General features: G+C 39.6%; 1 protein-coding gene across 1 annotated transcript; it reads right to left on the bottom strand.

Moving 5' to 3' along the window:
• Positions 1-17,907: 17,907 nt before the first annotated feature.
• LOC124154917 (protein ALP1-like) lies at positions 17,908-18,979 on the bottom strand. The gene is made up of 3 exons (XM_046528690.1): positions 18,561-18,979; positions 18,292-18,495; positions 17,908-18,211 (listed from the first exon to the last, which is right to left on the bottom strand). The coding sequence occupies exons 1-3, from the start codon at positions 18,977-18,979 to the stop codon at positions 17,908-17,910; spliced, it is 927 nt and encodes a 308-aa protein (XP_046384646.1).
• Between the last annotated feature and the right edge of the window lie 8,580 nt (positions 18,980-27,559).

Genomic DNA, 27,559 nt, shown 5'->3' with positions numbered 1-27,559 from the left:
CTTATTTTTTTTGCAGTTTATCTCCGCTTTTATCGATGCATTGCTCTACTTCATCATTTTTGTTTATTACGAGGGTGGTTTGATACGTCCGTGACTTTTTTTAATGTAATACATTTTTTTCGGCAAGAAAGTGTTCTATATGTCTACATAGTCTCCTATTAGCTCGTTAGAGTTAGTCTAACGTTTTCCAAATATTTATATCCTTCTAAAAAATAGACTTTATCAAGGCACTCAAAATAAACGTTCGTTTCAGTGATAATCCCTTGGTTGGACCCAAATCTCTAACCGTTTATTAGCTATTTATTCATATTTTGAAACGGAAAGTAGTCGCAAGGAACTAAATCTGTAGAATATGCAGTATTTGGTGGTATTTCGCGGCCTAATTTAAGGATTTTTGCCTGGATGATTACACACGTGTGCACCCTTTGCATCATCGTGATGAAACGGAACTTTTTCCTTCTTCAAATACGGTCGTTTTTCCTTAGAATTGATATTGATTCTGCCCCAAAGCTCCGAATGATATTCTTCGGTGATCTTTTTACTCTTTTCAAGGTTTCCATTTTGTGTTGTTTTGTAGATTATTTCCTTCCTCGGCCTGGAGGATTTTCCTGAGGATACAACGTCGCATGAGCATGATGCCGGATTGATGAGCTTGCAAAATCCGGAAAAATGTATTGTTGCACATTTTCTGTCTTTGTAACTCAATGTCAAAGGGGAAGTAAGTGTAAATAACAGCTTAACTTGCGAACCGGTTTCGCTTGAATCTTCAGACTCAAACGAAACGTTTTGAGGAATAAAGCATTCGCCACCGTCAGAGTTGAAATGATCTTCCGTTTCCCATTACGATTCATCTTCCGGTATAGAATGCGAAGTAGAAAGGATTTCTTCACGATTTAGCCTACGCCTAGCCATAAACGTGTACAGAAAGTCCATTACGTCGTGTAATAAATCGAAGGAACTTAAAGCTAAAGAAAGTTACGCTGCACACCAATGTCAATGACCAAGAAATCAATGCGAACTGCAATTCGAAAGTTTAAGAAAAAAGTGGTCGGTGAATTACTCGAAGAAAATCCGAAATCCTTTTGATCGTACGCGAGAGAGCTTCAGAGAAAACATTCAACCGTAGATTCTTTAATTGATAAAGATGGTAAACTTGTCACCGAAAATATTGACAAAGCTAACACTTTAAATTCCCACTTCGAAAGTGTACACACTACTGACGATACTCAATTAAATTTAGACATCCCATGTACTGAGGAATCGATGGAAGAAATATCTATACAACGTGATGGGATAACTAAACAACTACAATCGATTAAGAATAGTAAATCTCCGGTTCCGGAGGGAATACCCGCGCGTGTCCTCTAGGAGTTGGTTCCATAGATCGCACCTTACTTAGAGATCATATTCAAGAAGTCAATCTCCGAAGGGAAGTTACCGCTAGACTGGGAAATTATAAGCGTTACACCCATATTCAAAAAGGGAAACAGACATGACCCAGGCAAATACCGTCCGATTTCATTAACATCGATTATAATCGATTATAATTATAGGCAAGATACTTGAGCATATCTGCTACTTTCATACTTCATACTTATAAATATTGGTATTGGAAAATATTGGTCTGGGTAGAGAAACAAAAATCGTAATAAGTCAAAATGACGCCAATGGTATAGTTCTAGTGCTAAAGTCTGAATCACACCATCTTTTTCTCCCTTCCCTTCCACGCAATATCTCTCCAGCGATCGCTCCAATGATGGCGGAAAAATGACCGTTTCACGCAATCATATTCCGCGATGACTCCAGGGATGGTAATCCCATGCCATCCCTCGGCTCGTCCCTTTTTCCGTCGCTGAAACCATCGCTGGCATCTTTCAGCCCATCAGAACATATGGCAGCGAAAAGCGATTGTAAAACCACGTTTGGCTTTTGTTTGAATGGCAGCTGCAAAGACGGAAAGCGAATGAATAAGCGATGGAAAAAGGGACGGTGGGAATGATCGTGTGATTCAGAAAATGATGGGTCGAGTGATCACTCGTTTGGTCCCTGAAAACCTATAGTATGAGCTATCACTCGAAGGGACGGGAAGAAATGATCACGTGATTATCAGGCTTAGGCGATTGTTGATCGGCGTCGTTTTGTTTAATGACTGATGAGTCATTTGATTCACTCGGCGATTCGATCACTTTGAACGAATCAATGGCGACCCACCCATCGCAAGTTCCCCCTGTGTATATATCTGTGTTCTCTCTCTTGCTTTGGGGAGGCTTGCGTTCTGTCTTGGTCTTAAGGCCTGGTTTCACGATACATTAACACGTACGGGTTAGTGACTAAGTGTTGAACGCGAGAATGAACGCCAAAATGCACCGTGTAACCATCCAACTTGTGGGAATGCATGTAGAGAATATAGAACCTGTTCTACTTTTGTTCATGCATTAGTACATGTTGCGTTCCGGTCCACCAAAAGCATTCACGAAAACGTGCATTAACTTGTACTTGTTAATGCACCGTGTAAGAAGGCCTTTACGCTTGCAGGACTCTATCGAGTGGGCGCATTAGGCTATATATTAAGTATCGGAGTGAGGGTTGGGGGGGGGGGGGGGGTGAGGGAGGGGGGGGGGACAAGATCGATGCAAGTTTAGATTAAGTAATTTTAAATGAGGACCAGCCACGATACTCTATAATTTAATTGAATATGTTTTGAATTTTTCAAAATGTGTTTTGATAAATTTCAATTTTATAAACAACAAGTATTATTATTAGTGATCGCACTGACTTTGAAAATCTATCATCGGATGTAAACAACGTTCATTTGTGGAGATGTGGGATCTATCCCCTCATCTCCCCCAACGTACGCCACTGCTTCAAAACATTATAATCAATCAATATCAATGCATATTCCTCTAATTTTAAGTACTTACATTTTACACTCTGAAAGGCGCATGCATTATTTATAAGCATTTACGCCACTGCGTTTATTTGCTTACGAAGCTGTCGTCTATCGCGAAATAGTGATCACTCTATGAAATTCGATCATCGGATTTAAACTAGATTCATTTGTGGAGCCAAGGGCGGGTACTCGAACTTGATCTGAGCAAATGCATGTCGGTATATTTTTTGCAGATTTCGTCCAACAATAACAATCTTTTATGCTGTGGATCAGTGGCACATCTAGAACTATGCTTTGGGGGGGATGGGATAGCCTGGGTGGCGATCCCTCACCCCCGTTGGGGTAAAGTTTTGAAAAATAACATGCCTGCAAATACATTTCTCATTATTTTCGCACTAAAAAATTAACGTTAAGCAGACGCAGTTATTAAATGTCAAAACTAGACAATAGTTTTAATTTTTTTTATTTACCTGAGGCTTTGGAGGGATCTATCTCCCTCAACCCCCCACTGTTTCACTACTGCTGTGGATGGCATTAACTAACATGAACGCAACGGACTAAGTGAAGTACCTGGGAGTGACGAGTACCTCGAACCTCTCGTGAGGAAAGCATATAAGGAATATTTGCGGCATAGCCCTGAAGAAATTAGGATTCGTCAAGCCTATTGTGGGAAGATTTTCGAATGAGAAAGTGAAAGAAAGGTGCTATTTCGCACTCGTCCGACCGCACCTTGAATATGCAGCGAGCGTATGGGATCCGGTGCAGAAAGACTAAATCCGCTAACAGAATAAAATACAAATAATGCTACGCGGTTCGTCAAAAACTGCTACGGGCGTACAGACAGCGTTACCCAGATGTTAAGTGATTTAGGCTGGGAGCCGCTTGAGACTCGGAGGCTTCGCGCAAGGCTTAGATTGCTTGAACAATTGAGAATGATATATTTAAGAGCGACACGGAGAACATAATCTTCGAGCCCCACTATATTTCCAGGTCCGACAGAAGCGATAAATTAAGAGAGATATTTTGCCGAAAGGATAGATATGGGAATTCAATTTTCCCTCGAACCATAAAAAAACTACTGATGTCCTAACACCCTCTGCCACACGCCTTTTACGGCGGCTGGCGGGATAGTATGTAGATGTATATGAAGGATAAAGTTCGCCACTGCAATATATTTGGCTTAGCCGGGATTTTACATAATATTTTTTAATGTAGAACTTCATCCTTTATGTAAGGTATGGTATTTGGAGGGGGCGACCGACAGCTGAGGTGATTTCCGCCATGAGAGAAGGGTAGGTAAGGAAGGGTGGAGAGAAACCTGGCGTCGGCATTAGCCTGCTCTTAACGAAATGCGCCACGGCTTAACGTCCCGTCCGACGGACGAAGTGCTGCGCTTGAAATGTCCTCCACACAAAATTCAAGCAGGGATGGTGCAGTCTCTGAAAATTGTCTGCCACTGCCGGGATTTGAACCCGGGCCCACCGGGTGGGAAGCCAACACTCTAGCAACCACACAAACCCGATCCCCTCCCTTCATGTATATAGCTTGCACTCGTGCGCGTGGCTACGTACAAAGTCTCTTGTTTCATGCAATGCTTTGAAATTTTAATTTGTAGTTTTCGAAAGGTTTAAATTGCCTACAAACTTTCTATTATATAAGCTAAATATATTTTTGAGAGAATAACGGAAAAACTTAAACACATGAATAAAATGATTGGTTAAAAAGGTTCGCATGTCATGGTCATCATCCCATCATCATCATCCCATCATGCCATCATAGTCAAATTCAGCCATTCCGTGCAGACGCTCTTCTCTGTCGTTGGGCCTGTGGAAAATCCCATTCGCTTCTAATGCTTGCCTCCGAGTCAAATCGGACGAAATCCGATTCTCCGCTTAAGCATTCGGAGGGTGCATTTTCGGGTTGTGCGAGGCATAGCAGTCATCGAACGCGCTCTCGGCCTCTTGACGGCTATCGATAAGCGGACCAGACTGCATGCAGCTCCTTATTATTGGCAGTAAGAGTGGTTGGGAGATAGATGGTCGTGTGATTGTCTTTTGTTAGACGCCAGCTCTCAAGAATGTCGTCATCTTCTCCACTTTTGAAAGGTCCTCCCCCACCCTATCAACATTATCCTTGCGAACACCTTTCAACTAGAGTTCTGCGATTCAATTTTTCTGGAGTGTTCACGCTGAATTAGAGGGACCCCTGTCATTCCCCACCCTCTACTCTTCCCACCCAACCAACGGTTCAAGGCGTGTATATAAAGCCAAGAGCGTTCACTTTAATCTTTGGTTCACTTCGATTTCTCTATGGGTCTTCGTCCGCCGTGCTGTTAACATACGTGAGTGCTGACTGTGATCGTATTGTAGATGTTGGAGTGTCTGCGGAATCCAGGACGTCGTGGTTGCCTCGTCTCCTTTTTTCAAAATGTAAGTCGATTATGGAACACTCCAGAATAAGTAATGTTTTAACTGCCTGTAATAATTTCTTACTAAGTATTTTGGATATTCAAATGGTGTTCGCTACCTCTGGTAATATTTTTGGTTTCACTTTTTAGTGTGTAAATTTCTGCTGATGTCATGGGCCTCATTTAAAGTCTAAACTAAATGCCTCAAACATGATCTATATTAATTTATATAGGTACTTACTATTTATTAATTGCATAAATGTGTTACATTTAAGGTAGATATTAACACATATTTATTCCATTTATTACAGGCAAAGGCGTTGGGAGTCATGGTGTCTCAGTCTGTTTTTCAATATCCTATTCCGTGCTTCATGCTATCCCAGCCGTTTCTCCACTCCACTATTCTTCTTTCATCCTCCTAGCACTTCGTAAGTTGTTCGTATTCCACGCTCTCCTTCATTTTTCCTATAAAGTATTTCTTATTTAATGCTCCATTCGCTGGCAGTGCACATGAACCCACCTTCACAGAGTGTTTCCATTACTCGTCGACTCCCGTACTTCTGAGTGGCTTACGCTGCTTTTGACTTTGGGTAATGCTATTTGAATTTATTATGCTAAGATTATTCATCTCTATATATATTTCACAAATTTACTCCAGAGTCTTCACTACCTTCTACATCATTGGGTTAAACCTTGCTGCTTTTCCAGTGTATTAAGTGTAATTTCTCGTAGTTCGCACATTTGCCTTAAATTGTTATTTCAATCATTTTCTTCCAAAGCCTAATTCTGTCCCTTGCTAGGCATCAAAGGATTCTAATCTGCTGTCTTCGTCTTTTTCTAAATTCTTTTAGCAGTCATTATTAACGAATATTCAGTCTATTGATATGCACTAAAGAGCACTTAAATTCCATAAATGTTCTTCATTCGCAGTTCTCACAGTATCATTTTCTTAAATCAATTTGTCTTCTGTCTTCGTTTACGTAAATTGTGGCTTCGATCTCCTCACCTTCCAACACCTTCTACGAGATCATCATTAGTGCAGCAAGCAGCAGAGAAGAGAGTGATCAGTTCAGTGTGAATGCAACAGTGTTCTTGTGAAATGGTCAGTTGTGTGATTAGTGCTATGCGACGTGGGATCGCCGATGGAAAGCAGAGTCCTTCCGCCGATGGACCTTGCAGATGATTCGAGGTAAGGAATCGACTCCTCTTCCAGGGCACTCAGTGTGTAGGGCGGTTAAGGTTATTTCACGAGACATGGTCTATTCGCGGTAGGGCCCTCCGACGGGGCTTTAGAGAACATATTATACTCTGTTCATTGCTCCAAGTTGATGATATTGCGAATTCTCTCCCGTTGAATTCATATTTGCCTAATTTGAAGTTACTTTGATCAGGGCAATTTGCACAGTGCGTAGTTTCTTTTTCAGGCGGACGAGATTATAGTTAAAGAAATAGCTTGTTTTCATCATTTTTGTGCTTCAACTGATTTCGAAAGTGCTTATTTGTTAGTGTGTTTTCATTATGTCGTGTGTATTTTTTCAGGTTGCTGTGATGAATTCATATCCGTAGATCGTACCGTAATTTTTAAATGACTTTGATTGTTCTGACAGGAAAATAATTTTTCTTTACATAGGCAATATTCTCCAATAAATCCTGAATCTTGTTCCGCGCGCGTAGTTGAAATTAGTTGTTTCGTGTAGTGGTAATTAAATATCTTCTTGGAGCGTGCAGAGTGTAAACCCCATAGAGAAATGGAGGGAGAATAAAGTGATTTAGCTGATGGGTTAGGCAGGACACTTAAAGATATTAGGCAATTAATGTGACTTGAAAACACACACCTAAAGGCATTAGGAAATTATGTGAGACTCCCATTCCTCCATTAATGATATTATAGCAGCATTTGAGTTCATTGTGAAATATTGTTTTTCTAATGTATATTTGTATATTATTGTACATGCTTGTGTATGCCCTTACTCTTTCATTAATTGTAATTCTTTTAATTAAGTGTAATTATTTTGTATAATACCTTATTGTAAGCAATATGCGACTCTTTATATTGTAATAAATTATTGTTAAGGAAATTTTAAAATATTGTCTCGTCATTTCTTACTTCCGAAGGCAGCCTTTCATTCGCCTGTTTTGAAGGCGGGGCTGTAACATGGCACAGTAGGACGTCTCTCGTATCTATCATCATGAGAGGTGTAGATACGAGATGCGTGATTGGGCCGGCCATTCGGCCTTCGTCGCTTCTATGACGAAGGCCGAGAATTGGGTCCCAGCGATGTCGGTACGGTACCCCTTTGGGTGGCAACAGGAAACCCGTGCAACCTATCCCATTTTCTAATACCTCTCTTTATCTTCTCATTGCTTTTGTCTTTTGTTCTTTGTGTACTCATATATATGCTTCGCATTTAATATAACTGGCGTTAAGGTTGAGCATGGCACCCTTCGACCATAGCTTACTCATCGTTCACGCTCGCCTGCTTCTATTTAGATCATTTTCGTGTCTTGCCGTTAGTTTGTGCATCGGGCCTTTGCATTGATATAATTTGGTCATAGTCTGGTATTAACATTTCTGCAGTTACTTTCAGATGATTAATAAATAAAAATCTGTGCATTTATTTTGCATTCTAATCAATAATGTAGACAGGAGAAGTTGATGTAACGATAGCTTGTGCAATAGATCATTAGTCATACTTTCGAGAATTTTCGTGTCTCGAATTCAATTCGAAACTCAGTCTCTCGTGTTGAATGCCTGACATATTCTGGCACTTAAATTTCATTGGCTGTCGGCCGATTGTCACCAAATTTAAGATTCTGAATTTGTTCAGGATTGTGATCACTACTATATTCGGGATAAAGTGCTGTAAAGAAGCAGTGTTGTATGTATTGCTGAATAAAAATCGGAAAAATACGGAATTTAAATGAAAAATAAATCGTGTGGCGTTCGCATTACAAAAAAAAAGTTCATCAAATTTTTATGGTGCACTTTTGGGTGACCCCGTAATGGTACGCTAAAAGGCATCCTGGGAGTATTTCTCAGATTAAGGATGATTTTTGTCTGCGAGATACATAAATTTAAATAGTGTATTTTACATTCTATTAATCTTACAAATATCGAGATGATAGCCGTAGCCACTTCGGGATAATAGTAATTAAATCGGCTTAGTTTGGCTGATGAATTATCAGAGAAATGAGATCAACTATTTAAATCATCGATAGGGCTTCACCTACGTTCTTTTTGAGTGGGTTCGTTGACGAAAGCCTTGTGCAAGTAATTGTAAAGCAGCTGGTCTTGATTACGGTCATTTTATTAGGTCGATTGTTTTTAGGGGGACAATAATATGAAATTTCGTTGAATGTTTGTGATATTGTTTTCAGTCATTATTTGCAGGTTTGAACCGAATATCTTCTTTAGATTTTAGTTTTTTTTTCTCGAAGTCCTACCTTTGTCTAGCTCCAGCAATTGCAGTTCATTGTGGTGAGTATTAACCATGAGGAGAGTTGCTGAAAACCAGTTGACAGTACGTGAGATTACCCTTAAAGAGCCACTGGGATTAACTCAATTGCTTGATGTCAGCCTGATATTGATTTCAGGTAAGTGCGGTGTTCTACAATCAGTTTTATTAACTCGTAGGAATAGTGAAATTTTCCCGTTAACGTTGTGCGGATTAGATTGTACTGTTTTGGACAGCTCTTAAATATCTTCGTGGGGGCTTGGTTATTCCTTGGTTTATTTTTTTCATTTTTAAATTCAAGGCTGCCAATCCACCGAATCATATTACCCTCATCATAATGATGTATATATAATTTACTGAATGAAATGCACCTTATGAATAGGCAAATTCTCCGCAGTACCTATGAACCAACACAAATTGTTTCTTATTATGTAATACGAGTCGGATGGCATCGCAGATTTCTCCATTTACGTTAATTGCTTCGAAATAAAGTAAACTCAATCAGTTGCTTAAATAATAAAAGTCCTGCCGGTTGTTTTCAAGCGGCAATCCAAAAACTAAAACATTTATGCATTTGTAGATTTTTACTCAAATTATTCAATCATGTATCCTAAACAATTTTTTTCTACGCCTCAAATACATATTTGAGGTTTTTTTTAATGGATTACGGCCATATTGTTGCATAAAACGTATTTAAGTCGTACTTCTCGATCAATCGATACATCGGTTCATTTTTCGGTTATTGCTAAAGAAATACAGAGCTTTTCCCTGCCATTAAAAATAGGTTTCTGAAAAAATCTGTTCGACAGACATCTTTCCATCACGAGACTGGTCTACAAAATTACGTAGGAAGATCTTCACAGTGAATGATTTGAAATGTAGGCAACAAATGGTTAGCAAGGAAAGATTTGGTGAAGTTAATACAAAGTGCTACCTTGAGGGGATCATTACATGACAGTACCTACGGTAAAGCATAGGTATCTTGGGGGTACGATTGGCATTGTTGCCAAGTATGAAAATGTGTGCAAGCATTAAATTCGTGGATTGATCTTCAAATTTTCCATTGAATAAGACAAAATTTATCCGGGAATAAATATATCACTGCTACCATTTCTATCACAGAACTGTCTTAACCAGTTGATGAACCTCCACAAATTTACATCACCATCGTGGCTGAAATTATTCTGATTTACAAAAGTCAGACGGGCGTATAAACATTTTTAATGAACGTTATTAGATCTATGTAATTTGCACTTGAATTTCGGAGAGCCTCTGCAGTCTATTGGCCGCTGTAAGCCAGCGGGAATGGGCCAATTTATCTTGTGCCTTTTATGCCAAATTTTGGAGTAAATTCCAATTAACACAGCATTGTAGTTTTCCAAAAGATAGTGCTGATCAGTGCTCACCGTATTTAAGTCAATTTCGGTAGACAATGTTGATGACATGGGTTCAAACCCCACCACAGCATTGTGGCATTCTTGAATCAATTAGCAAACAGGTCCTGCAATTTGGGCTCCTATTTCGCCCTCCCAATTTTAATGTTGCAATACTAAGTCAACTTATTTCAATTAGCAAATACACCACTGCAAGGGACTTTGAAATTGTGCAATCGTAGCAAACGGATGATACCTCCTTTCAGGGCGTTACTCTCTTGTTTACACCATATCCAATTCCTTAAGGATTTGGTGTATCTGCCATTTATTTCGCAAAAGTTTCTTCCCCCCGTTCTTCTACTGCCACTACATTTTCCTCTTATCTTTGATTAATAGCCCGGTCAAATTAGGCCAAAAAATAGGGGTACCCTGGCATAAGTTGCCTACAAGTTGAAAATTTGCATGAACCTCAACGATACCACTCCAATGATATCCTGAAAAGTCACCATCGATCACGTGTGTGAAAATTTTTTTATTCAAGGTCAAAGGTCACAAAAATGGGTTTTTTGTATTTTTTTTAGCCAAACGGTTAGTTTTATGATAAAAATTTCTCGGACCAAATTTGTATATCGGAAAATTATCTACAAAATTGTCATTTCACTTTTTTATCCAAGATTTACCGTTTCTGAGAAAAAGCCATTCGAAAGTTAGCTGGAAGTGTATTCTCCGTAATTTGAATGGCTTTATTGTTGCGCTCTCCGAATATTATTGGACGCGTAACTCGCATATTGGTTACTAGCTCTCAACTCCGCCAACAAAAATATGGCCTTGCATATTACGAAGAATACAGCTCCAGCTTACATTGGAACTTTAATTCCTTAAAAAAATCCAATGAAACTGCAAAGGTATGCTCTCCGTGAATTGTCTCGTGGAAGCAGGAACTTTTTCTGCTTCACATAAGGACGCTTTTCTTGATTTCTATCATCAACCGGTCCAATAACCATGTAGCATACTCTCCTGTTATCGTTTCTTTCTTTTTTTAAGTAATCCTTGTAGATTATTCCGCATTCATCCCAAAATATCGTTGCCATGGCATGACCCACCCATTTCATCATATTCGCCTGATTTCGAGTCTGTCCATCAACAGATTTCCATTGTTTCGACTGTTTTTTTTCTGTAGTTTAACGATGAATCGTATTAAAATAGCAGTTAGGTATATACGCGAAAATCCTCAGGATTTCGGCGGAAAAACGCCGAAAACAGCCTCGGAGTTAACCATACGATTTCGTTTATCCTCCGTAGTGAGTAAACGCGGCAGCCATCCTGCCGAGATTTTTTTCACACCCAATTTTTCATGCAACCTTAAAGCGATTGTGCATTGCGATATGACTGTGGCCTCAAATATATCGCGAATTTTTATTCACCTATCATTTAAAACCATATTGTGGACTTCGTCTATCGTTTCCGGGGTAGACACCTCCAAAGGACATCCGGAACGATGTTCATTTTTTGGATGTAAGGCCACGTTTAAATTCATTTACCCAATGGTAAATAGTTGCTAACACGAAAGCTGATGTGACATGAACTTAATACAGCTTAGATTTGATATTTTTCGTCGTTAACCCTTTCCAAAAAAGTTTTTGATCACCACATGAAACTCACTTTCATCCATTTTATTAACAAATAAAAGTTGTTCATAAAAATCGGTAACAACAGAGTAACTAAGGCACGGATACAGCTGAAACTATGATGGCTGGCTAGTCAAGAGCGCTGCTTTCTGGGAAATATTAATTTCTCACATTGACCCCTTTCGCATTGAGATGACGAGTGTGGATCGTCATAAACTTCAGATGCCAAACCGTGACCTGACGAGTGGAACTCAACATCAGTATTTCATTATTTTAGTACTATTTTGGGGGGACGATTTTAAATATTTTGAAAGTCTAACAACGTTCAGACGTCCATATCACAATTTATTAAATTATTAATTATTAATTAGGGAATTTAAACAACGTTTAAATATCTATAACGTATATTAAGAACTCATATTTCATCGAATATGAAGCACTGGAAGTAATATATTGATTTTATACGATTAGCGGTAGCCGTGTTCTCGACGTATTTAACTATACACTTTACCATATGAAATAATAATCGCTTTTAATTTCTCAGTTCTACGTTGATTACAAACTACAAAATACCATTTCATTACCTACAATTCCATTTAAAAAGAACCACAGAAATATATATGTAGGGTAAGAGCAAGGTATCCTGAAAATAAGCTGATGTGGAAGATTTTAAAAGTGCAATCTCTCGGGAATTCTAAGTATTTAATTGAACGACCGTTGCACCTACGTCAACTTTTTATTTTTAGAATTTTGCATCACTTTTGTGAGTGCAATGGGAAAATCAGTGGCTAATTTATTTCACTTGTATGTTGTTTACCGTAATTGAAAACATATTTTTGGAATAAAAGGGAAGCATTCTGGAATTTTATTCGTTTTATTCCTCTACAAAGACAGAACTTTTTGTTAGAGCATTTTCTTCGCACGCAAGTTAAAAGCAGTTTGTTCATAATTATTTTTATAAAGCCTACAAAATACCCGTCAAGCCCGAATATTTTTATAGCCCTTTTTGAAAATGCTCAAATAAGAATGTCTAACAATGGTATTCAGTGAAATATTGGAGAATCGAATTCTGCCACCACATCACCATACGGTATCATCGTGGAAAATGAGCTTCAACTTAGCTGCAAACTCGACGTTGCTCCATGTGGGCATAGTACGCAAAATAGATTGGCCTGTATTTCTACCAGGCGTTCAATCACATCTCCTCAGGATATCCACGGTGGGAAGTCGGGTCTGCCAACACTAGAATAGTACACAGTATTGAGGGTAAACGGGTTGTGTTACTTAAGTACTACCACTTACGTCGACGATCTCGCCCCTCGCCTGATGGAACTGAACTTTGATGCTGCAAGTGTTGGCTAATATTTTTTTAATGCTAAACGTCAATGATAAGATAGGAAAAAATATAACTTAGATTCATACTTAGATGTCACGAGGGGAAATAAGAGGTCAGGGACAGATTTAGTGCCTGGAACATCCGCAGTCCAATTGTCACCTGTTTGACATTAGTTAGTTTCTTTTGCATCCGTGGCATTGGGAATAGTACGAACATATCTCACGCAGCCTCATTTGGGATGCTGATAATTGGTTGGTTCCGTAACTTTGTGTGAAATAATTATCAAACTGAGCAATTGCTACGGATAGGTCATGATTCGTTTTATTTATATTATCCAATATATTAACACGTCGTTCAAAAGAGGTAGATCGTAATGTTAAAATAAGTTTAGCAATAATGGCCTAATAACCCGCTTGAATAATACTAATGTAATTTCTAATGCATTGATTTTTTAAATGAAAGGAAATTGGTCCACAAAATAAGTCTTGCGACGACAGATATGGCCCTGCAGTTCTGCCTTGAAAATTTAATTGGAAGCGAATAAACTCTTTCTTGTTTTCTGGTAAAATTTGAATGAAATTCCCTCTGAAATAATACTGCGTTTAATAGAATAGTATAGTGCATAGCTATTCTAAATTAAATTGATTTGGTTCATAAAATAAGGTGTGCCGCAACATATGAAAGCAAAAGTTAATTGAACTCTGCCATGATGTTAGCAATGCAATTGCATTTCCCGATATTCGCGTGTGCCGTGTTAATAAAAGTGGGGAAGATACAGTACCGAGATGTACAGTTCGGAATAAAACCTCTCGTACCAGTTCAATTTCTTTTAAAATGTTAATGCACCATGGTAACCAACAGGGACGCCGACTTAAAAAAAATATTTGGAGGGGGGGGGGGGGAAACCGGGGATCATGCCCCGGGAAATTTTATAAGTAGTGATCTTTAAGTTTTTTAAGCATTTAAGAAGAGTCACATGATAAACAACCTGATAATTCGAATATCGATATCTGGACACTCCGGAGAAAATCGGCAAGCCTGACACATTTTTTCCTCACACCCATAATAAATTTTTGAGGGTGCTCGAGCCCCCTCAGGCCCCATGGAGTCGGCGCCACTGGTAACCAATAGCATTATTTAACACGGAATTTTAGGTATTTATTCCTACAAATGGATAATCAGTTTCGTCGCATCTTAATGTATTCTCGAGGCTGAGGAACATGTATGCCAGGGGGAAAATAAGAACATTGAAATTGCCAAATCATTTCCATTGACGCGTTTCTTTGAGCGACGAGCTAAAGTAATGTATAAAACGGCAAAATGGTAGCAAATAATTAAAACAGATGACAATCGAAATTTGAACGTTCTTTCGGTCTGTATCGTCTCGGAGGCTACGTATTGTAAGAACATACGTGCATGAGATGGCCTCACATTTTCAGCGAGAAGATTGAATTGTTCCCCGTGCGTGACTCCATTCGACGGCCGTGATCTCTCACGCAATGATGCACGCTGCGTCACGGCTCCCTCCCTCCCTCCTTTCCCCCTTCCCCCCCTCCATCGCCACACGCACTTTCCCTCTCTCCCGGCGAGAGTGAGTCGACCGCCTGCCTCTCTTAAAAACATTTCCATTTCATCGCATTCGCGAAACGGTGCGACCACGAACAACCGAAGTGCGTCTTCCACACTCCGTCCGCGCGCCTGCTTCTTCTTCTCCTTGGCTTTACTAATGCCCCGTTAACACAACGATCGTCGCGACGTTGATCCGTACGCGCGTAACCTCAAAACGTCGTGTAAACGCGCAGAGTTACCATCGTAGGCCTTAGTACCTAACACTGCCGAAATTACGATGGCTAGCGCTAGTGCGCCAAGAAAAAAGAGTAAGGAAATGAAGATCGATGCATAGTCTTTCAATTTTTATCCAGCCTTCCCGCCTTTTGAAGATAAAGGAAAAAGAAATGGAGGGAGGTAAAGGGAAAATTTTTTCTGACGAGGAGGTGGAGGTGCTACTCGCTCTCTTCTCGGATAACGATATACAAAGAAGGTAAGTTTACTGTACAATATTTGTGGGTATTTAGTGATTTTATTTTTCCTAAATCAAGTAATTTTAATCGCTACTTACGACAAATTGTGTTGAGCACATTGTGTCAATTTCTGAAATACTAATTTGACGTATGGTGCTTGCATGTAGAATGATTTGATGGTTGTTTGGAAAATCTTTTCTAACATGTACAAAGTGGATAGAATTGCTCAATTCGTGTTAACGTATTAGGTCATCAAACCGTAGAATGCTGAGTGCCTCATTGATATCCTGAATTGATTACGTGTTCATAACGTAGGGATTCATACGTAAAAGGTTACCATGTGATCTACCCTTCGTAAAGTGTCTTGGTGAATAGCAAAGCGTAGCAATGTGTTTATCTTTCGAGTTCTAATTAAACGCTGAAGTGTATGTTCTTACGCTGTCGAGGAGATGTGCCTACGTGAGTTATGTGTATCCTGAAAGTAATTACGGTCCTACACTCAACTATCATGGGTTTCATCTTCTTCCTTGTTCCTCTTCCTATATTTTCGGTGTCATTGTTATGACTTCCTAGATGCTGCATAGGCTTTGAAGTTTCTTTCCTTCCTAACTAGTATTGGAACAGAAATTTTTAATTCTTATGAAATGATTTAAATTAAGTTTTTCTCGTCTCGGAAAACTTCTAATCAGAATATCCTATTGAGACCAAAATGTTCTGGGGCCCTTGCCTTGCTTATGTTAATGGCTCATCTCTTGTAATGCTGAATTTCCATAACTTTGTGGATTAGGGTGGGCAATAATAATGTTACATTTTCCCTCTTCTCCTAAGAAATACTATTTTAAGTCAGTTGTTGCAAAGTAGTTGATCACTTCTTTTACTTTGAATAGGTTACAGAGCAATCTGAGGAGCCACGCGGTGGAGCTGGCGGAGCGGCTGTCAACCCTATGATACCCAAGGTCTGCCAGCCAGATTAAAGATAAGGTTAATAACCTGAGGCGGAGGTACCTAGGGTTGAAGCGGGGGATAAGGTCAGGGGACTCTCCGCCGGAGTGGGAGCATTGGGATGCACTCCATAAGCTTAATGCCACTGCTCCGGCGGGGACTCCTGAGGCAAGGATGGACTCCCTAATATCATCGTAAGTACTAACTCATAGAATGTAACATGTGCTTCAATCACGTAATCACCTTAATGTTGCTTAGAGATATCACTCCAGTGGTAGCTTTTCATTCCTTTTAAACAATAGCCTCAATGGGATGGGAAATATGTAATGTGAATAAGTTTCTTGCTGTGAGCCAAGGCATAATTGAAAGATGCAAATCATCTAACTAATGTAAGTGAATGCTTGTTTGAATGAGTGTAACCTGGCATTGCACAGAATCACCATAACTTGGTAACTCATTTGCTGTTTAGTCTCTTAAGGACCATAGGGAATGGAGTCCTCAATCCGTTCCCTATGTTTTTCCATTTGATATCATAGAAGTTCTAAATAACTGGCACGATTCATATTCCATTGTTTGACAAGTAATGCTTCCTTAATATTGTGTTTCAGAGAAGTGATCACGGGTGATGATGGGGGTCCATCCACCTCAGCCGCTCCAGCCACTCCATCAGTAACGCGGAGGAAGAGGAGGAGTGAATCCGATGTAATTACATGAAGACTACATGGGCATGCTGAGGAGGCAGGAGGAAAGGGAGGAGAGGGCCCTGGAGTACCTGAGAATGCTCGTGGAGTCGGTGGTGAGGGGACCTTCCTCCAACTACCCACTCCCATTGTGCCACCCTAGTACCAACATCTCCCCTCCTTATCCGAGCCCCCCAATTTCCGTACCTTCTCCTAGCCCCCCCCATTCCCATACCAACCCCCAGGCCCCCCATGACAATACCAACCCCCAGCCCTCCCATGCCCATACCAACCCCCAGCCCCTCCATTCTCATACCCACCCCCAGCCCCACAGTGTCTGTAACAGCCGCCAGCCCCACCATCTCTCCAACAACCACCAGCCTCACCATCTCTCCAACAACCGCCAGTCTATCTACAGTTGCATCTTTATCATCTATTTGTGGCATTAGGAAAATTGTTGTGTTGCGTCCAAAAATCTTAAATAAAATTTGAAAAACAGAATTTTATTGTGTCTCAGTTGCTTTTCAACCCATTCCTCCCCAGCATTGCTAGTTTTCCTTCTCATAATTCGATGAGAATATGTAATTCATATATTTTGCATGTGTAGCTCAGCGGTTCGTGAGGCATTATGATTTTTTTATTGAAGGTGTATCATTAGGTTTGTTTCTGCTATAACAATTTCCTAAGGTAAGAGTGATCTAGTTACCACAGTTGGCAGGCCTCCTAAAAGCGAGTGAGTATGTAAGGGTTAGGAAATGGTTGAAGGATGGTCCATTCTCACAGCGGGGTTTGCGAGTGAGGGGAAAGGCCCATGAGTTACCTATGAGGGATCACATTATTGCAGTACTATGTGATAACTTTATGTGCACTGGTCACTATTGGTTATGAGCTAGGTACTAATGTAAAATGTAAGTGCCAGTGATAATTTACTTATGCAAAACTCATTTCTGCTCTATTCTTCCCTTAGTACTTCGGAAAGGGTCTTTGTAATTATGATAGAATTGCTTAAAATACAGTGCCTGCTGGTGTGTTTTACAGCAAGGTTAAAAATGAAGGGCTGTTTTCCTTCAGGTGGGAACAGGGTTGTAAGGAAAGCTTTGTCATGGAGAACAATTACCCTTGAGTAATTGGTAGTCCTGAAAAGGACTGGTTTATGAGTTGAGGATTTCGTCGAGTTATCGCACAGCATCATAAAGTTGCTGTGCCAGAACTTCTCTCTTCTCTTCCTCATCAACAAAATTGTCCCCACCAGCTTCATCTTGGGGTTGCGGAAACATGTTCTCAGCAGCATTTGCTTCTTCGAGCCAATCCGCCCAGAACACCTCCCTATTTTCCTCACAGATGTTGTGTAGGATGCAGCAGGTATTTATGACTTCCACTAGCCTTGCAACGTCCACTTCAGAGGCTTTAAGGAGGACTCGCCATCTGCCCTTGAGGCGCCCAAAAGCATTCTCCACTACCATCCGGGCCCTGGAGAGTCTGTAAGAGGTTACAATAAATTAAAATTCAGGGGATAACATGACTATGACTTCATGATGGGTATCAAACAGGAAACCCACCGGTAATTGAAATGCTCTTTGTGGGGTCCATTTGGCCTCAGGAAAGGCTTCATCATATTGGCTCCCAGGGGGAAAGCCCCGTCACCAATTAAGTGGTACTTCCCAGGTAAGCCGCCATTAGTGATGACATCCCACAAGGAACTAGCCCGCAGCACACCAGCATCATGGACCCTCCCCAGATAACCACTATTGCAGTAAATGAACCTGCAGGTTATACGAGGTCAGCGTGAAGTATATAACATTATTTTTAACCATTAATGACTACTTACCTATACTGACTGTCCACTACAGCCGAAAGGATGACCGAGTGCCACCCTTTGTAATTGTAATAATCAGCTCCTCCGTGGATTGGGGTCTTCATAGGTATATGGCACCCGTCAATGGCACCGATGGTTCCCGGGAAGTTCCACCGGGTGCGGAAGCAGTTCTCCTTGGCGGCCATTTTCTCCTCCGTCGACGGGAACACTATACATTCCATAAAATATCTGTCAAGGACAGCTCGGCAGAAGTCCCTTACAATGACATGCACAGTAGCTTTCCCCACGCCAAAAGCAAGGCCTACCACTCCATAATCAGCCCCAGATTTTAAATAGAAGAGGGCTACAGCGACCCTCTTCGCCACCGGTAGGGCAGGCCTCATTGCCGTATCCTGTCGACCGATGAACGGTGCCAGTTCTCGGCATAGCATGTCAAACGTCCCTAGAGACACGAAATGTTTGCAGAAACCTATCTTCCAGCCAAGCAGGGACGTCTCTCTCTCATACCGCTTGGGCTCGAATATAAGCCCAAGCTCTTCTCAGGGCTCTACGTCGCCTAAAATTCATGGCAATTAACCGCTCCAGACGAGCAATTTCTAATTGCATATTCTGTCGCTGGTTCCGTATCATACGATACCTGCGGTAAGCAGCTATAGCTGCTATTACGTTACCGAAGTCCATGGCGGTTTCGACAACACAGAACTATAATGAAAATTAAAAAATAATTGTCAATCAATGGAAGGCCATTCACAAATATTCAGCATAGGCGATTTTCCTTTAAAATATTATTACACGTATATATACACAATTGCAGTTTTACAACATGAAATCGTTAATATCATTCACCTACTATCTTGAAAATTTTCACTTTTCATTTAATCGCTAAAAATAGATATCGTTATTTAAAAATCTAAAAGCATGAAATACGTACTCCAGGAGTAATAATCTTTCGATTAAGGCAATAAAAAAATAAAAGGAAACCACCATATTGTCTGTTTTTGGCATGAAAGTTCAATTCAACAGTTCTTTGCGCTAAAGTAAATCATATTTAGTTACAAATATCAAAAATAAATCTTGTTTTAGCATATTCTGTCTGAGTAAGAGTTCATTATCGATACTGATAGTTCTTTTGCTGCAAACCATTTACATCAGTATTCTGATTTTTTTTCTAGTAATGCACATAATAATATAGTATCGATAAGTATGAAGCCAAATGAATGTTTTAGCTTATTATTTTTGGATAAACTTTAAGAGATTTATGTTGATTAATATGGCAATTACGATAGATTCTTCAATTTGCATTTCCCAGCAATATATACAGTATCATTATCAGTGTATGTGGAATACACCCATATCAGTAAACTCCTGTTTTTAGGATACAAAACTTTTACATTAATATTTTCCGTGAGGTAAAATGTTCGTGTCCTATGCGAAGACGGCATTCTCATCTACACCCACTAGTTTCCGAGCAAGCTAACACCATGGTGTGTGGCAGGGGGTGAATCCACACTATCCCTGCAGCACTCATCCTAGCCTTTATCAGACACGAGCTTGTTCGTCGGACACAGGCAAAGCACATAGGACAGCGACACGCGGATAGACCAGAAACTAGGAGTGTGCTAAGGACACGAACTGGTTACCATGCAAATAAAACTACGAGTGAGCATCTTAAAATCTATCGGAACTAAAGTCTCTATTTTCCCTCATCTATTCCTTGTCATCGTTTTGTACCATTAAAATTCGGCTCTATCATCAGACAAAAAGTAATCTACTTGAAATTTCCTCAAAATATTATAATAGGTTTCACCCTTCGATTGGATTGACTCCCTTGTTATAAATTCCGAATTAATTCAGTGACACTACATGTTTATCCTAGCAATTTTCAACAAACCATGTTGCTCGCCTCTGTGTTTTATGAATATTGGAAAACACCCCTTTTTCATACGGTCCCAAAACGGTGCACTCAAAATGTGGGTCTCATGGGAGAATAACAACATCGTTAATTTTACTCTTTCATCGCAGTTTCAAAGAATCATTTTAATAAATCCTAATGTAGCATTTATATGCTCGTTATTTTCGTGAATGCGCTTTCTTCAGGTTAAGTCCTGGGTAACAGTTACTCCTAAGTATTTAACCGACTCTACATATAATAGCTTTTCTTTATTAATTGAATACGTTTCGTTGGAAAAGTCTATCTTTTTCCAAAAATTAAAAACAATTCTTTTATTATTTATCTCTAAATACCATTAATCACATAAATCGTTTAACGCATCGAGATCTCCTTAAAGCGAAATTCTGTCCGACTCGGTGTTTATATCCCTATACAGCACTGCATCATCCGCGAACAATCAAATTAAACTACATATATGCAACGGCAGTGATATCAATATTGTACAAAAGGAACAATGAGTGACCAATAACACTTCCATGGGGTACGCCGGATGTGATGCCTCCGCCATGTCTGAACTAACGCCGTCTTACACTACACTTTCTTCGCATTTATTTAATAAATCCTTTATCCAGCATATAATATCTGTATGTATCTGGCTTCTTGTTTAACTATTAATTTCACGTGCGGAATTTTATCGAAGTTTTTAAATCGAAAATTATCGCGTCTGCTTAAACGCACCTCTCTCCAGAAGAAAGTCACACAGAAAGAGGGCTAGGTGACTCTCACACGACCTATCCTTTCGGAATCGATGCTGATTTTGACTTAACAAGAGGTAAGCGTCGGAATGGGCGAAATGAAATGAAAATTATGAAGTGCTACAGGGTTATCATGCTATTAGAAAGAAGATAGATGATATATTTGCTCGCGATAACCCAGAAAACTTCCAAATCAATCGAAATCAAATTTTTACACGTCCTTCTTGGCATGAAGGCAATGGTTTAAAAACTTTCATAATTTATATCTATTGGCACATTATCACCGACTCTTAAAAATTAATATTAGTTCTAATTAGGATATCTTTTACATTCGTTGTGGGGTTTGCAGTTCCACTAACATTAATAATTATAAATTGAAAACGAGGGCTAATTTTTTTATCTCAATGTGGAATTTAAATAGAGAAATCCATAAAGAAAAACAAGGAGAATACGTCATGTGTCAATGTCTAACGAGAAGGAATTAGAAACTGTGTCAAACTATGCCACTAGTAGTCATATCGGAGACAGATGGGGATTTGAAGAAGACAGAAATATATAGAAAGGACGATGGCTAAACATCAGATGAAATCAATCAATAAAAAGAAAACTATAATAGCAGAAAAGAGAAAGAGAAGAGGACAAATATTAAACTAGGATAATAAAACATGGAGGAGACAAGATTGGTTTTGCTACTTCGGAAGGCGAGCCATTGGCGATGAATGACACGAGAGAGAAACAGTAGAATAGCGAATGCGAATCGGGCATTCTACAAAAAGAAGGATCCACCTGCAGCCTAAAATACAAGAATAGGAGCAAGGAAACGATGGATCAGTTATTACGTATGGAGGATGTTTCAGTATGGGAGCGAGGCATGGACATTGGCCATTGACAGCAGCCGAGAAGTTGGAAGGTGGAATAATTCTAAATGTGCAGTTACAGGAGTTATGATGAAGGTCAAATGGATCGACTGAGAGAGCAATCGAACGCCCCCAATGAGTTAATTAGATCAGTTTATTACGGATGAAATGCAGAAGAAATACGCAATCAGGAAAATACTAGCTCAACTGAGAGGATAACGGGGTGTATTGTTTAGGCCTCGGTGGCGTCCTAGCCTACCATACCGAAGGTCGCGGGTTCGAGTCCCGCCTGGAAGTTTTCCCCTTTCAGGACATGAGTGTGTGTGATCGTCTGTTGTTAATAGTTATACTCCCGAGGTAAAGCCACATTGTGATGCTCTTGGGGGTAATTGAGATAAATAAAGAAACAATCTACTGAATGATGGCTTATGATAGTGACGGTGGACAAAATAATGCAGGTTCTTATATTATCATTCGATTACGTCAGCGAAGAGGCATTTTCAGAAAATTTAGCTAAACATTATGCAATTTAATAAATTATCAATACATATGTGTTTGGAAATCTTTTTATAGCAATAATTTAGCGTGAGACTGAATCCTCAAAGGAGTAATTTTGGGACGAACTTAATGTTTTCAATTAAAACTGAGACGGAAAACCAGATAAATGGATTTGATTAATTCATTTGTGTGTTTCCGAAAAGTTCCAAAGAAAGAACAGCAAACCGATAAGCAACCTATACGTAGGTACCCATTATAATCTGAATTTAGCTATTGTTAATATGCATATTATTTCAATTCAACGGGTATAGCAGTAACTCTGCTTAAATATTTTATCAAACCTTTGCGATCAACGCGCTAGGGTGTTAGTTCATCGTAAATATAACTCTGTCTTATCTGATCTGGTGGTAGTCGAAATCAAGAAGTTGATTTCAAATAATAACTTTCACAGTTCCACTCACGGACATCTAACATGGCTCTAGTTACAAATTATCGCAATCTCTTAGAGTAAAGTCTATCCTTCAGAAGCTTATCATAAAAGTTTTGCCTCGTTATTTCCTCATTCCAAAAATTATTTTTTATACAGGGTAGTTATGAAAATGGTAAAGTTTCTCTATATTCTCTGTAAACTTCAAGGCGATAGCAATGACTAGGTATAAACTAGCATACTTAGTCAAGAAAGACAAAATGCGACCGGCAGAGAGGAAGGTGTGTTTCTTCCTGAAAGGATATCCAGCCATGATGTTCAAGGAGCTGGAGATAATTTACTCGCAGAAGTGTTGGTTGAAGAGATGGAGGATGAAGGAATGAAGAACACGAGAGGTAAGCAAGCTTAAACGTTTTACCCACACGCAGATATCAACAGGCGCACCGGCAGAATGGCCCAAGAAAACAAGGCATTCCTCAAAAAGTGGAGTATCCAAGCAGCCAGTAATATGAGGGCAGAAGTAAGGATGAAGTTCATCATAATTTACAATTGGAGCATACTTTTTTATGGTTGCGGCGTGTGAAGATGACAGCAGAAGAGAAATCTGGGTTTGGTGCTTTCGGAAAGTCAGAATAGATAAATTGTGCGTGTATCGAGTAATGAGGAAGTCTTAAGAAGAGAAAGAGAGAGTTCTCCCCAAAACCTAGGGAGGGTGAATGGATAATTAAATCTGCTTTATCATGAGACACGTTGGTCTGACGCAAATAGTCATTGAAGGACAGATAATGACCAAGAACGGCAGAGTAGGGCCTCGAACGAGCAGGTCTCGAAGGGTGTAAAACTATAGAATTAAAGTAAGTGTTAAAAGAAGCTATGATTGGAGCATCAGGTGGAGAGGTGCGACAAACCAAATATCTGAACGATGCCTTACGATGTTGATGTTAAGGACACTTTTATATATGAATTAAAGACATATTCCCCCACAAGATGTTATCCACTTTACCTTTAAAAACTATGCGCCACAGCGTCCGAATGGTTCTGTTAAAATCAATTAATTAAATCGGCCCATTAGACCAAAAGTGAGTCCTGGTACACCGGGTTGCCCATGGCCTGCATGTACCACTTCACATTTGGACCTAAAATTCTGCATTAAAATGCATTGGAATTCGTACGGAATTTGTGAGATATGGGAGTCCCTAAGATGTCATGATTCATTTCCTCGAAATAGCCTATTAGTTCACCGATGTAGGTAAATTATTATGGGAATTATAAAATTTATTCCAAAGAGGATCCTTCAGTTCGCCTCTAGATATGTTTTCACCCACCGCGCATTTAAATGGAGTTACAAAAGTCACCGCTCGCGTGCAGGCATAGCGATCCGAAAATCACGGAGATGTGAGCTATCACCTGCAGTGGCGGATTCGTGATTAGGACAAGGGGGGTTTATGTGGTGGTAACACCTCCCAGCAATAGTGGGGTTACGAACAAAATAACCACTTCATCGAGTGTAAATTGGATACTCGTGGAAGGGGCTTTAGCCATTCTCTGGATTCTGCACTTGCGGTGCTAACAGAAATTCATTTTGATAATGATGCTAACAAACAAATTCATGTCTTTTCAGTGGTATTCCTAGCGGTTGCAACTATCATATATTAAATACTGAGTATGAATGGATCCCTCTGGACTCAATCGCCGTGATTCGGAAATATTTTTCGGAAAACCGCTTTTAAATGCGTCCGAAGCGGCAAACGGCATAAATGTGACTTTCTACGGGACGGAGTGAGGCCTCATCTTCGTAGTCCCATTGCATTCGACCCTTTGGCAAAAAGTGGACTTTGGTCTCTTAGGAAAAGAGACTGTGATGTGTGGTATGAGGCAATGATTATGAGCATTCTGATAAATGAAAACTTTCAAGCTATTTTAAAATCGCCGACCACGAAAGTAACATCGCCAAACGATTAAATACCAGTAACTATGACAACGATAGCCAAATGAAAATAATATGTATTTGTAAATGAAGAAAGCCGAAACCCCTTGGAAAAAAGGAATGATTTAAAGAAATTGGTTGATCCTCGAGTCATATTCTTTCGCCCAACACCAATCCAGCACTTTCACATATTATAATAATCCCCATCACATCCCCTAGACATCGCTTATGACTCCCTCAACCAATTTCTCTCCCCCCACCCCACCATCCCTGGCTATGAATATGTATTTAAGAGAGCTATGATTATCGTAAGAGCTCTTATAGAAGACGAATTATCGTTGAAACCTGAGCCATGTTTCAAGGCTCACGGTGGAACAGTCCAGACCTTGGACAAATTTCATCAAATAATTATTAATAATGCAAGTAAAAATAACTAACGCCGTTGTTAGTTTGCGATTGAAATGAAATTGGATTAAAATTAAAAGTGGTAGAGAATGGAAACAAATACATTTTATTGATATTGAATGTCTTCATCGAAGCCTTAACTTCAAATTGAGCTAAAATAAACCATTCCTCGAAGACAGGAATGTCAGAAATGCATGAATTAGACTTCCTGCAGAACGAAAAAGGGATAGTAATGGTATGGGTCGAGACTAAAACAGTGGTAAAGGTTTACATTCTATCGTCAGATTACGAATATGAAGTGGTAGAAGGAGTAAACGATAATATCCCGGGAGAAATCAAACAGTTAAGAGATTAATAAAATCTTATTATTTTATGGGATCGTAGGAGAAGGCCAAGATAGAAGAAAAACGGGAAAATATGGATCAATAAATGAAAGAGGATAAATACACAAAGAATTCTGCACAGAACACAAGTAAGTGGTTGCCATCAACCTATTTAAGAATCGCATGGGAATGGTATATTCGAAGGAAATACTATTTAAATATTTAGCATACAAAATATACTTCATCTACTGCACATTTTAGCTTAGCAGAGATTTAAAAATCAGACGAAGGGCTGAAAAAGCTACTCTGGGCCAGAAGTCGACAGTGATCGTGACGCAATAGGGTGGTTTCCTATTATTTTTTTATTGCCTAAATCGAAAGATTATTACCTACTCCTGGAGTGCGCATTTCACGCTCTTTGATTTTCGAATGACAAAACCTATTTTTCACGATTAAACGAAAAGTGAAAATTTTCAAGAGCGCGATAACGCGACGGCTAAGTGGGAATGATGGGAAAAGTTCGTGTGACGTATTTCTGGTTCCAGCAAGCGGCGTGTGAGGATACCTTGGGGCGAGGCTCTAGCGCTGATACGACGCAGGCTGGTAGCAGGTAGCAGAGTACCCTCCTAGCAGGTAGCGTTTGGCTTAAATAAGGATTATAATTCCCCTATCAAACAATGGAAACTTTCCAAACTTAAGTATTTTTAATATGTGATTATTAAGAGATGTTTCCCTGAGCTCTTTGCCTCATGCATGCATTGGTATTCTCTGACGATGTAAAAATCCTATCTACTCGTATAGAAACTAGGTCCCTGTGACGTCACGTGGAGTGGAATCGCATGGGCGCCAATCTGGCCTTTTTCAAATGAGGTTAAAATTAACCGTTGCCGTTCGTCTAAACTGGGATTTCTAAAACCAAATAATTTATATATTATGAATACACTAATGGTGGGTAACGAATCGCTATCAATGCATTTCCTTTTCTTTGATGAAGGAAACTACCCTATTGGGATGAACATCCATCTAATTATGGGATATGTTTGAAAGTGAACAATAGGGAGATGAAAATCGAGGTATCGAGAGAAGAAAAGTGATAGAGAAAAAGCGATGGATCTCAGATGAAGTATTAGACCTCGTGGAAAACAGATTCGAAAGTGTGAAGGACAGAAGTACTATTACATGATAATAACGAACGAGCTTTGTCGAAAACAGAGGAAAGATAAAGAAACGTGTATGAAGAATCTATGTGATGGTGTAGAAAATACCATTTCCCACGGTATTGTGGAAGCTGCCTACACAGCCGTAAGGAGCTATTTAAAGGCAATATGCAAGTGACATGAATGTATAGATTCCGATTGTAAACGAAGAAAAATCATAGAAATGGAAGAGGAAGGAAGCAAAAGTGATCAAATAGGAAATTGAAGTAGAAAATAATGAAATGAGACTAACCATGTCAACATAGGACTTTAATGCAGAATCGTAAGACCTGAGGAAGAATACGGTTTCATGAATGGATGATATGCCAGCAGAGACAATTATAATGCAAAAAATACACAAAACAGCTCTACAAAACATCTGAACTCAAGAATGTCCCACAGTCTATTTACAAGACAACAAATATGTGGTCCTGATAAAATGTGAACCAAACTGTGCTTGTTCCTGAAAGCCTTAATATTAAATCGATATCAAATCCAGTCGAGAAATCAAAGGGAAGGCTTCAGGGGAAGACGTCCACGGCGAAAGAGATAGCATGTTGCCAATTGCTGACGACATCATAGAAAAAGCAATCATAGAAGAGAAACATGAAATGAAAACAATTTTTAAGCCACATATGAAACTTAAAATATCCTGAGGAGTGTGAAGGACACAGCCCCTTTCCAAGTAGGAGGCTTGAGGTAGAGATTTCAAATATACCGGCGAATCGGGCG

The sequence above is a fragment of the Ischnura elegans genome, chromosome 3 (genome assembly GCF_921293095.1).
Source record: "Ischnura elegans chromosome 3, ioIscEleg1.1, whole genome shotgun sequence".
NCBI lineage: Eukaryota > Metazoa > Arthropoda > Insecta > Odonata > Coenagrionidae > Ischnura > Ischnura elegans.
This window is presented reverse-complemented; position numbering and strand designations above follow the sequence as displayed.